Source organism: Mus musculus, chromosome 18 (assembly GCF_000001635.26).
Source record: "Mus musculus strain C57BL/6J chromosome 18, GRCm38.p6 C57BL/6J".
NCBI lineage: Eukaryota > Metazoa > Chordata > Mammalia > Rodentia > Muridae > Mus > Mus musculus.
Window position 1 is genome coordinate 9607689 of NC_000084.6, and position 12462 is coordinate 9620150.

Consider the following 12462-nt stretch of genomic DNA (forward strand, 5'->3'; position numbering starts at 1 on the left):
CTATTTGCAGATGATATGATAGTATATATAAGTGACCCTAAAAATCCCACCAGGGAACTCCTAAATCTGATAAACAGCTTCAGTGAAGTAGCTGGATATAAAATTAATACAAACAAATCAGTGATTTTTCCTTACACAAAGGATAAACAGGCTGAGAAAGAAATTAAGGAAACAACACCCTTCATAATAATCACAAATAATTTAAAATACCTTGATGTGACTCTAAGAAAGGAAGTGAAACATCTGTATGATAAGAACTTCAAGTCACTGAAGAAAGAAATCAAAGATGATCTCAGAAGATGGAAAGATCTCCCATGCTCATGGATTGGCAGGATCAATATAGTAAGAATGGCTATCATGTCAAAAGCAATCTACAGATTCAATGTAATCCCCATCAAAATTCCAACTCAATTCTTCACTGAGTTAGAAAGGGCAATTTGCAAATTCATCTGAAATAATAAAATACCTAGGATAGCAGAAACTATTCTCAACAATAAAAGAGCCTCTGGTGGAATTACCATGCCTGACCTCAAGTTGTACTACAGAGCAATTGTGATAAAAACTGCATGGTACTGGTACAGTGTCAGACAGGTAGATCAATGGAATAGAATTGAAGACCCAGAAATGAACCCACACACCTATGGTCACTTGACCTTTGACAAGGGAGCTAAAACCATCCAGTGGAAAAAAGACAGCACTTTCAACAAATGGTGCTGGCTCAACTTGAAGTTATCATGTAGAAGAATTTGAATTGATCCATTCTTATCTCCTTGTAAAAAGCTCAAGTCTAAGTGGATCAAGGAACTCCACATAAAACCAGAGAGAGTAAAACTTATAGAGGAGAAAGTGAGGAAAGCCTCGAAGATATGGGCACAGGGTAAAAATTCCTGAACAGAACAGCAATGCCTTGTGCTGTAAGATTGAGAATTGACAAATGGGACCTTATGAAACTGCAAAGAACTCAGGAAGATGGACTCCAGAAAATAAAATAACCCTATTAAAAAATAGGGTACATAACTAAACAATGAATTCTCAACTGAGGAATACTGCTTGGCTGAGAAATACTTCAAAAAATGTTCAACATCCTTAGTCATCAGGGAAATGCAAATCAAAACAACTCTGAGATTCTACCTCACACCAGTCAGAATGGCTAAGATAAAAAATTCAGGTGACAGCACATACTGGCAAGGATATGGTGGGATTGCAAGCTGGTACAACCTCTCTGGCAGTCAGTCTGGTTGTTCCTCAGAAAATTGGACATAGTACTACTGGAAGATCCAGCAATAACTCTCCTATGTATATACCCAGAAGATATTCCAACTTGTAATAAGGACACATGCTCCACTATGTTCATAGCAACCTTATTTATAATAGCCAGAAGCTGGAAAGAACCCAGATTTCCCTCAACAGAAGAATGGATACAGAAAATGTGGTACATTTACACAATGGAGTACTACTCAGCTATTAAAAACAATGAATTTATGAAATTCTTAGGCAAATGGATGGATCTGGATAATATCATCCTGAGTGAGGTAACCCAATCACAAAATAACACACATGATATCCACTCACCAATAAGTGGATATTAACCTAGAAACTTAGACTATCCAAGATACAACTTGCAAAACTCATGAAGGAAGACCAAAGTGTGGATACTTAGTTCCTTCTTAGAATGGGGAACAAAATACCCATGGAAGGAGTTACAGAGACAAAGTTCGGAGCTGAGATGGAAGAAAGGACCACCCAGAGACTGTCCCACCCGGGGATCCATCCCATATACAACCACCAAACCCAGACAATATTGCATATGCCAGCAAGATTTTGCTCACACAACCCTGATACAGCTATCTCTTGTGAGGGTATGCCAGTGTCTGAAATATACAGAAGTAGATGCTCACAGTCATCTATTGGATGGAACACAGGGCTCCTAAAGCAGGAGCTAGAGAAAATACCTAAGGATATAAAGGGGTGAGCAATCCTATAAGAGGATCAACAATATGAACTAACCAGTATCCCCCAGAACTGTGTCTCTAGTTGCATATGTAGCAAAGGATGGCCTAGTCGGCTAACAATGGGAGAAGAGGCCCTTGGTCTTGTGAAGATTTTATGCCCCAGTACAGTGGAATGCCAGGGCCATGAAGCAGGAGTGGGTGGGTTAGGGAGCAGGGCAGGGGGAGGGTATAGAGGGCTTTGGGGATAGCATTTGAAATGTAAATGAAGAAAATATCTAGTAAAATATATGAAATGAAAAAAAATTAACTGAAACAAATCAGTAGCCTTCCTCTACTCAAAGGATAAACAGGCTGAGAAAGAAATTAAGGAAACAACACCCTTCACAATAGTCACAAATGATATATAACTTTGTGTAATTCTAACCAAGCAAGTGAAAGATCTGTATGATAAGACCTTTAAGTCTCTGAAGAAAGAAATCTAAGAAGATCTTAGAAGATCAAAAGTTCTTCCATGCTCATTGGCAGGATTAATATAGTAGATTGCCAAAAGCAATCTACAATGCAGTCTCTCCAAATCAATTCTTCATAGAGTTAGAAAGAGCAATTTACAAATTAATTTGAAATAACAAAAATTTCAGAATAGAGAAAACTATTCTCAACAATAAAAGAACTTCTGGGGGAATCACTATCCCTGGCCTCAAGCTGAATTACAGAGCAATAGTGATAAAAAACTGTATGGTAGAGACAGGCAGGTAGATGAATGGAATAGAATGGAAGACCGAGAAATGAACCCACACACCTATGGTCACCTCATCTTTGACAAAGGAGCTAAATCCATCCAGTGTAATAAAGACAGCATTTTCAACAAATGGTGCTGGTTCAACTGGCAGTCAGCATATAGAAGAATGCAAATAAATCCACCCTTATGTCCTTGTACAAAGCTCAAGTCCAAGTGGATTAAGGCTCTCCACATAAAATCACATACACTGAAACTTATAGAGGAGAAAGTGGGGAAGAGTCTGGAACATATGGACACAGGGGACAAATTCCTGAACAGAACACCAATAGCTTATGCTCTAAGACCAAGAATCGACAAATGGGACCTCATAAAATTGCAAAGGTTCTGTAAGGCAAAAGATACTGTCAATAGGACAAAAAGGCAACCAACAGATTGGGAAAAGACCTTTATTAATCCTACATCTGATAGAGGGCTACTATCCAACAAATACAAAGAACTCAAGAATTTAGACTCCAGAGAAGCAAATAACCCTATTAAAAATGGGCTACATAACTAAACAAAGAATTTTCAAGTGAGGAATATGGAATGGCCAAGAAGAACTTAAAGAAATATTCAACATCCTTAGTCATCAGGGAAATGCAAATCAAAACAACCCTGAGATTGCACCTCACACCAGTCAAAATGGCTAAAATAAAAAACTCAGGTGACAGCAGATGCTGGTGAGGATGTGGAGAAAAAGGAACACTTCTCCATTGCTAATGGGATTGTAAGCTGGTACAACCACTCTGGAAATCAGTTTGGCAGTTCTTCAGAAAATTGGACATAGTACTACTTGAGGACCCAGCTATACCAGAAGATGCTCCAACATGTATTAAGGACTCATGCTCTACTATGTTAATAACAGCCTTATTTATAATAGCCAGGAGCTGGAAAGAACCCAGATGTCCTTCAACAGAGGAATGGATACAGAAAATGCGGTACATTTATACAGTGGAATACTACTCAGCTATTAAAAAGGATGAATTAATGAAATTCTTAGGCAAATGGCTAGAACTAGAAAATATCATCCTGAGTAGGTAACCCAATAGCAAAAGAAAACACATGGTATGCTCTCACTGATAAGTGGATACTAGTCCAAAGACTCCAAATAGCCAGGATGCAATTCACAGACCACATGAAGCTCAGTAAGAAGGCAGACCAAAATGTGAGTTTTTTTGGTCCTTCTTAGAAGGAGAACAAAATACCCACAGGAGCAAATATGGCGATAAAGTGGAGAGCACAGACTAAAGGAAAGGCCATCCAGAGACTGTCCTACCTCGGGATTCGTCATATATACAGTTACCAAACCCAGACACTATTGTGGATGCCAAGAAGTGCTTGCTGAAAGGAACCTGATATGGCTGTCTCCTAAGAGGCCCTGCCAGAGACTTACAAAAACAGAGGTGGATGTTAGAAGCCAAGCATTGGACTGAGAGGAGTTAGAGAAGGGTCTGAAATAATTGAAGGGGTTTTCAACCCCATAGGAAGAACAATATCAACTAACCAGACCCTCCAAAGCTCCCAGGGACTAAGCCATAATCAAAGGAGTACACATGGCTTCAACTGCATACATTTTAGAAGATAGCCTTGTCATGCATCAATGGAAAGAGAGGTCCTTGGACCTATGAAGGCTGGATAGATGCCCCAGTGTAGGGGAACTGAGGGCTGGGAGGTGGGAGTGGATGGTTGAGTGAAGGAACACGCTCATGCAGGGGGAGGAAGGATGAAATAGGGATCTTGGGGGGGTGGGGACCAGGAAAGGGGATAACATTTGAAATGTAAATAAAGAAAGTGTCCAATTTTAAAAAAAAAAACAATGACTTCATGAAATTCGCAGGCAAATGGATGGAACTGGAAAATATCATCCTGAATGAAGTAACCCAGTCACAAAAGAACACACAAGGTATGTACTCACTGATAAGTGAATATTAGCCAAAAACTCACAATACCCATGATACAACTCACAGACCAAATGAAGCTTAATAAGAAGGAAGGTCAAAGTGTGGATGCTTCAAATCTACTTAGAGAAGGGAACAAAATAATCACAGGAGGCAGAGGGAGGGAAGGATCTGACTGTGAGAGTGGAGGGGAAGGGAAAAAGGGGGGCATGACCAGGTATGGGAAGAGACAAGAGAGAAATCCAGAGGGCCAGGAGAACTAATAGAAATAAGTATGAGTGTGTGTGGGGGGTGAGAACTTGGGGAATCCAGATGGCAGAGATGCTAGATGTTCCCTAGACCCAATGGAGATGACATTAGCGGAAATATCCAATAGCAGGGAGACAGAACCTGAAGAGACCACATCCAGTAGATGAGCATGGCCCCCAGTGGAGTGAAGAGACCACCCACCCATCTCATAAATGTTTAACCCAGAATTCTCCCTGTCTAAAGGAAATACAGGGACAAAGATTGGAGCAGATACTGAAGAAAAGGCCATCCAGAGACTGCCCCCACAGTGTGATGTGATCCATTCCATCTGCAGACACCAAATCCTGACACTATTGCTGATGCCAAGGTGTGCTTGCAGACAGGAGCCTGGTGTAGCTGTCCTCTGAGAGGCTCAGCCAGCACCTGACTAAGACAGATGCAGATACTCACAGCACCATTGGACTGAGCCTGGGACCCCAATGGAAGAGTTAGGGGAAGGGCTGAAGGAGCTGAAGGGGATTATAACTCCATAGGAAGAACAACAGTATCAATTAACCACAGGATCCATCAGAGCTCCCAGGGACTAAACTACCAACCAAAAAGTATACATGGGCTGGTCCATGGCTCCCACTACATATGTTGCTGAGTACTGCCTCATCTGGCATCAGTGGGAGGGGGTGTGCTTGATCCTATGAAGCCTTGATGCCCCAGAGAAGGGGGGTGCTAGAGGGGTGAGGCAGGAGTGGGTGGGTGGGGGAGCACCCTCTTAGAGGCAAAAGGGAGGGGGAGAGGGAAGGGAGGGTCTGTGGAGTGGAGACTGGGAAAGGGGATAACATTTGAAATGTAATCAAATAAAATGATTAATAAAAAAGTAATTTCCCCAAGTTTAGGCAGAAAGAAGACTGTGGGTAACTCAGCATAGGTCTACCTCACTACACTGTTCACTATTGTACCTGTGATGGCAAAGTCTGTTGCTTTCCTAATCAAGTGTTTGTGTTGAGCGTTTAATGCAAGGTAATTTCTTACTGGCTTGGCTTCTGTCTGTCCTGTGCAGTTCTTAAGAAATGCAGTTGCAGTTCTTCTACACAGCAAATGCTACAGAGTTGTATACAACTTAAAAAATGACATCAGCACCAGCATGGTGCTACACACTTGCAGTCCCAGCACAAAACAATGAGGAGTTCAAACCCACTCTTGAATTAGAGGCTAGCCTGAACTACATGAAATCCTATCTCAAAACCAAAACCCCAAATTGCCCTCTCCAAAAAAAAAAAAAAAATGAAATAAAATAAAATAAAATAAAGGACAGAAAGAGAGCGTCACCAGTCATGACCATTAAGTGAATGCCATTCCTTAAAACCACTAGGTTGCCTTGGTGATCAGAAACTTATCCCAAAGATGCTGTTATCAGTACTCCCTTTCTGGAGCTGTTCCTTTAGAAATACCTTCAAAGGCAATTTACAGACTATTGAAAGCAATTAGACTCATCAGTTCAAAGGCATTTACTACATCACAGTACAGGTAACAATAGCCCACTTCTCAAGCTCTTCATCTGAGTTGCCCACAAACAACTTGAGTTTGTTTGTTTGTTTGTTTGTTTGTTTAATTAAGCCTAGTTTGAATGAAAAATATATCATCTCTTAATTTTCAGAATAAATTTCTGGAACTTGTTAGGTTGTATCCAAATAGGGAGTTTCAAAAACTGTTCTAAATACAACAGCATTATTAAGTCTGTGACTTAAGAGGCAAGGCTCCAGGGCTTTTTGGGCTATAAAACCCACAGCTCTTAACATTGTGACCAAAGATTGAAGTTCTTCACAGAGAAAATCCTGCACTGCTTTGATAGTGCTGTGTTTTTCTGAGAGAAGATAACGTGCATTTCCTGAGTCACTTAACTCATCATTAATCTTTCTTTGTCTTCTCTTTCAGGTGACCTGGATGGACAGTAAAGGCATCAAATCCCTTTAATTTATTTGACTTAATTTTTAAAAATAAATAACTATATACACTTAAAAAAAAAGAGGTAAGGCTCCTTCTGTCCTACACAGACTGGCAAATGAGTTAAATGCAATAAATAGAGTTAGGGTAGGATATTAGTCTTGTGTAAAAGTCTAGAGCCAGAGTAAGTGAGATTGCAGTCCTTCCTTTAGCACTTATTAGTTAAATAATTTTGAACAAGATGCTTAATCTCTCCATCGACTTAATTTCTTTTTTGATAATGGATATAATATTGGAGTATACAGATGATTTGAGTTAGTACTTAATACAGTATATTTGCTGTTTCAAGAGTTATGCTGAGTTCTATTGTTTATGTGCTGTATTAAGTTCTTTGGTACAAAGTAAGTTAATTTTACTAAGTTATTATCACATACATCACTTAATAACACTACCTTTAATTATAAACATATCAGATAAGGTCTAATGTAAGATGGATGCAGAAATAATCCTAAGGTTATTGTCATCAACAGTAGTGGTAAAGTATTCTTATGTAAGAAAATTATAAATCTGCAGTAGTTATACAAAATGAAATGTTCAGGGCTAAGGAGATGGCTCAATGGGTAAATGTGCTTGTCTAGGAAACCTGACTTTTATCCCAGATCCCATTGTAGAAGAGAAGAATCAGCTCCTGAAAGTTTTCTCTGACTTCCACATGCACATCATAGCACATGTGCACCTGCATATATACACACTGGTAAAATAATAATAATAACTAATATAATAATAGTTTTGAGTCTGTAGGTTCTCTGCCTAGATATTTTGCTTCATATTACATCCTGGAAACACATCCTGGAGTGGACATGCCTAATAGATCACCCAACATTAATCGATAAAAACATCCGTGGCACCTGAGGAAAGGACTTTAACCCATGCTGCTATACCTTGACTGTATAAGAGAAACACAATCCTGAGACAATATTGTCATTTATCAGGAAGGTTTTACATTGAGAAGTCTTCTTTGGTAAGATTTATTTTTATTATGTATATGTATGTTTGCCATATACGTGTGTGGGTGCCCAGGGAAACCAGAAGAGGACATCAGACCCCATGGGGCTTCGTGGGTTTCATGCAGTTATAAGCTGTCCAGTGTGGGTCCTCTGCAGTAGCTCTCTTAACCACTGGGCTATCCCTCTGACACCTGAGGAGTCTTCCTGGAACCCCACCTCTTGTCTTTTTCTCATGGAACCCAGTGGCACAGGTCCTAATTCTTTGGAGATCATGTGCCTCCAGAGCATTCTGTTTTCATGACAAACATCCTCAGTTCTCTATTTACTTTTCTCACACCTAAAAAAAAAAAAAAAAAAAAAAAAAGAAACTTAAGGAAGTATTTGTTTTCAGCTCATTGAGGTTGCTGTCTATGGTGGAAGGCAAGGCAGCAAGAGAGTAAAGCAGCTCATCACTCTGTCCATGGTCAGGAAGCAGAGAGAGAGAAATGGTGGTGGCACTCAGCTGGTTTTCTCCTTTTATTCTTTCTTTGAAAGTGTTTTATTTATGCATATGCATGTTGTAAATTAAACCTTCCTTATTCTAAAATGAAAGAAGATGCTGTCCTTGGAGATTTACAAATCTCAAATTACAGAAAATTCAGATAATGTGCTTCTGCTGAGATGGAAGTTTTGAAAGCTAATGGCAAATACCAATAAGATAAAAATAAACACGTTGTAGTCATAAGTGACCCAAAACGAAATCTTCACATAAAGTTGCTCATTAAATGCTTCAATTCTGGAAATTTTCTTGGCTTGTTTTCCTGCTTGATGGTGGCTGTCACTAAAGAAGGCAACTAATTTTCTGGACTTAATTCTCATATTAGGGACTAACTTGTCAAAATAACAGTACTACCTGATTGCCATCAGAAAGGCTTTGATGAAGTAGCTGCAACAGAGAACTCACCCAGGCTACAGACACTAACACTTCAGATTCAGAGTCTTCACGTGGACCAATGTAGTGGGCACACATGTAATAATCCAAGTAGTATGAACACATACTCTTGTCACAGTGAAATAGCTTACTAAAATTTATAAAATGAGTATTATTACCTAGACACTCTAATATTAACCACATATCACAAGAGAATAAAAAGCAAGTGCTCTAATAATTAGCAGACAGCAGCTTGAAGCTAAAAGCTAATAACACATGTACATAGTTTAATAACTAAAACTGCCATTGCTATTTCTAAGAATGAGTAGCTTAAAGTGTAGCTATACATGTATGGTTTGTCTGTATGCATGCATATGAAGAACAGGGTGTCTAGAGCATCTTCCTCTATTTCTATCATACTTATTTGAGACTCACTGAACCTGAGACTTACTAATTGGCTGCATTGGTTAGCCAGTGAGCTTAGAATATGTCTTTCCCATCCCTTCCTCAACTCCTAGCACTGCAGTTAGAGGGGCATACTTGCTTCCTCATATATGGATTCTGGGTATCCAGACTCAAGTCCTCATAATTGAACAAAAAGTGATGTACCCACTAAGCCATGTCCTCAGCACCATAGATCAGTTATGTGAAGAAAAAAATTGAACATGGTTTTGAACATGTGATTTCGAGTACTAGGATAGCTGAGGCAAAAGTTTGAGTCTAGCCTGGGATACAAATGAAACTGTGTCTCAACAAGCCCAAGGGTTTGTGGCTCAATTGGTAGAGTGCTTGCCTAGCATGAAGGAGGACTGACTTCTATCCCTAGCACTGCATAACCTGGGTATGGTAGTGATGAACTTTTATAATCCTTACACTTGGGAGGTAGAGGCAGGAAGATTAGAAATTCAAGGTCATCTTTGGCTACATGTTGAGTATGGGACCAGTCTGGAACACAGGAACCGGTCTCAACAAACAAAGGAACTAGTAAGCTTAATTTCTTTAAAAAGTTATAATTTGCTTAGGCAACAATTAAATTACTTTATCCTGTGCTAGGTCTTCATGTCCTCTCTCCATACTCCTCAGTAGATAATTTAGACTCATTAAAGGAAGACACTGACATGCAGTCAAGCTAGAAAAGTCACCATTGTAGTTAATCACCTCCCAAAGGCAAGTCTATATACCTTTTCTTGTACAAAGGCCTTAAAGTTGCTAGGCAAGTAATCTAGTACTGAGCTAAAGTCCAGGTTCTGTGTGTGTAATATATATGTTTGTGTGGATGTCTATACCAGCATACACGTGTATATGTGCTCACCACCTTTCTTTTGAGGAAGGGTCTCACCATGAAGCCCTATATATCCTGAAACTCACAACTGGAATCAGACCATCCTTCAATTCACAGATCCTCCACTATCTGTCTCTCTATTGATAGAATTAGAAGGGTGTGCCACTACACACAGTTCACTACACAGACAGTTTTCTTCCTGAACCTAAAGCTCTCTAATTGGCTAAAGCTGGATACTGTAGGAGCTCTAGAAACCTGTATCTAGAAAGAAAGAAAGAAAGAAAGAAAGAAAGAAAGAAAGAAAGAAAGAAAGAAAGAAAGAGGGAGGGAGGGAGGGAGGGAGGGAGGGAGGGAGGGAGGGAGGGAGGGAGGGAGGGAGAGAGAGAGAGAGAGAGAGAGAGAGAGAGAGAGAGATCTGACTTATCTGCTCTGCCTATCTCCAAGCTTTGGGGATCCCACTGGACTTTACCCTGAGTTTGGGATACGCATGATACCCCTGAGTTTGGAAATCCAAACTCAGATTTTCAAGATTGCACAGCAGGCACTCTTTCAAGTGGGCTATCTCCCCAATACACTTTTGTTTTTTGAGACAGGGTCTCACTCTATACTCTCCAGATGACCTGGAGTTATGTAAGCCTAGACTAGCTTTGCACATTGCCTCCCAATTGGATTATAGCTGTGTGTCATCACACTCAACAAACTTACACTTCCTTTTTGAAGGGCAAGCAAGGGTTTATTGAGGAATATCTTTCCTTAATTTAAATAGTTCTTAAATAACCACATTAGTATCCTTCAGAGCAGTATGCACTTAAGTGGAAAGCTAGAATGAACTTTCTGGTAAATTCTAACTCACCATGCTAGGTCACTGACTTGAAATGAAGGAATCACCAGAATATTCGTGTTATTTAGAATCACTAAAGTGACCAGAGAACCACGATTTTATTTGACCGAGGAAGCTGTCCTCTCTTCAGTTTAATGAATGGCAAGCACTGAGTGGACTCCAGCCTCAAAGATCCTTAATTGAGATGTGTTCTTGAGAATTAAACAACAGAAACTCATATAGTAAGTATCTTCAAAATTTATAATTGATCTAGAGGCTTAGAAGCCAACCAAGACAAAGGAGGCAGGAAGAAGGAACAGACCACAGCTGTTCTGTCATACTTTCACAAAAGCAGAAGCAGGGACCTCAGCCAGTCACTTAATAAAGGTTGGTCTTTTTCATGATCTTAAGAAACTCTTCCTCGTTCACTTCTCCGTCGCCATCACGATCAGCTTCATCAATCATTTCCTGCAGCTCCTCGTCTGTGAGGCTTTCCCCCAGCTCATTGGCCACACGCTTGAGGTTTTTGAATGAAATTTTCCCAGTTTCGTCGTCATCAAACAACCTGAAAGCCTTCAGGATTTCCTCTTTGGTATCTTTCTCGGCCATCTTCTGAGTCATCACAGCCAAGAAGTCATTGAAGCTGATCTTTCCTGTGGCCTCTTTGTCTACTTCTGAAATCATTTTCTTCATCTCTTCCTTCCTGGGTTCAAAGCCAAGTGCTCTCATGGCCACCTTCAGCTCCTTCACATCGATGGTCCCGCTCCCATCAGAATCGAAGAGGTCAAAGGCTTCCCGAACTTCTTGCTTTTGATCTTCGGTGAGTTCAGGCTTAGGACCCACCTTTCTCTTGTAGCTGGTAGAGGCAACGTTTGACTTCCTGAAGGTGGACGCCATCCTCCACAACAGTTGGGATCTTAACGGTGCCCTGACATCGCACGTGTGTGAGGTGCCCTGCTAGTGCGCCTGCGCCAGCCCCTATGCGCCTGCACCTGCGCCAACCCCTATGCGCCTGCGCCAACCCCTATGCGCCTGCGCCTACTGGCAGTTAATACCTACTGGCAAGAAAGTGCTGTAGCTATTGTCTCTATAATTCTTTGGAACATGCAGTTCTTTCCAGGTCATAGGCATCTGCAGTGCCTATGTATATTTATTTGAAAATCATCTGCTCCTTTTCCATATTAATTAAAAGGACAACTATAGGGAAGTTTGACCACTTGGTATTAAATTCAAATAAGAAGGAAGAACATTAAATGGCACTCCATGTGTTCACTAGACATGATTATGAAACAGGTAAGATAAAGGCACTTACGTGTAAATTTTGAGGAAGTTTGTCTCCTATTGAACCTTAGTAAACTTTCCTGGCAGTTTCTCAAGTATGACATGTAATGTCCAGTATAATTCACTTCTAGTACCTGGGTGGTTGTTGTAATTTCATTCAGTAGGCTTTTGACTTCGACAGATGAGGGTGAAGTGTTCTGGTATGTATTTGTAAAATTCTAGCCGTGTGTTTTTATTCTCACTCACTATTTGCTACCTGCTGTACAGAGCTCCACATTCAGGCAGAAACAACCACTAAGCAAGAAGGTATCTTTAGGGGCAAACTATATTTACAAGGGAGACATCTC

General features: G+C 40.3%; 1 protein-coding gene across 1 annotated transcript; it reads right to left on the minus strand.

Moving 5' to 3' along the window:
• Positions 1 to 10730: 10730 nt before the first annotated feature.
• Positions 10731 to 11781, minus strand: Cetn1 (centrin 1). The gene has a single exon (NM_007593.5). It carries the CDS (start codon positions 11729 to 11731, stop codon positions 11213 to 11215), a length of 519 nt encoding a protein of 172 aa, NP_031619.3. The 5' UTR covers positions 11732 to 11781; the 3' UTR covers positions 10731 to 11212.
• Positions 11782 to 12462: the final 681 nt, after the last annotated feature.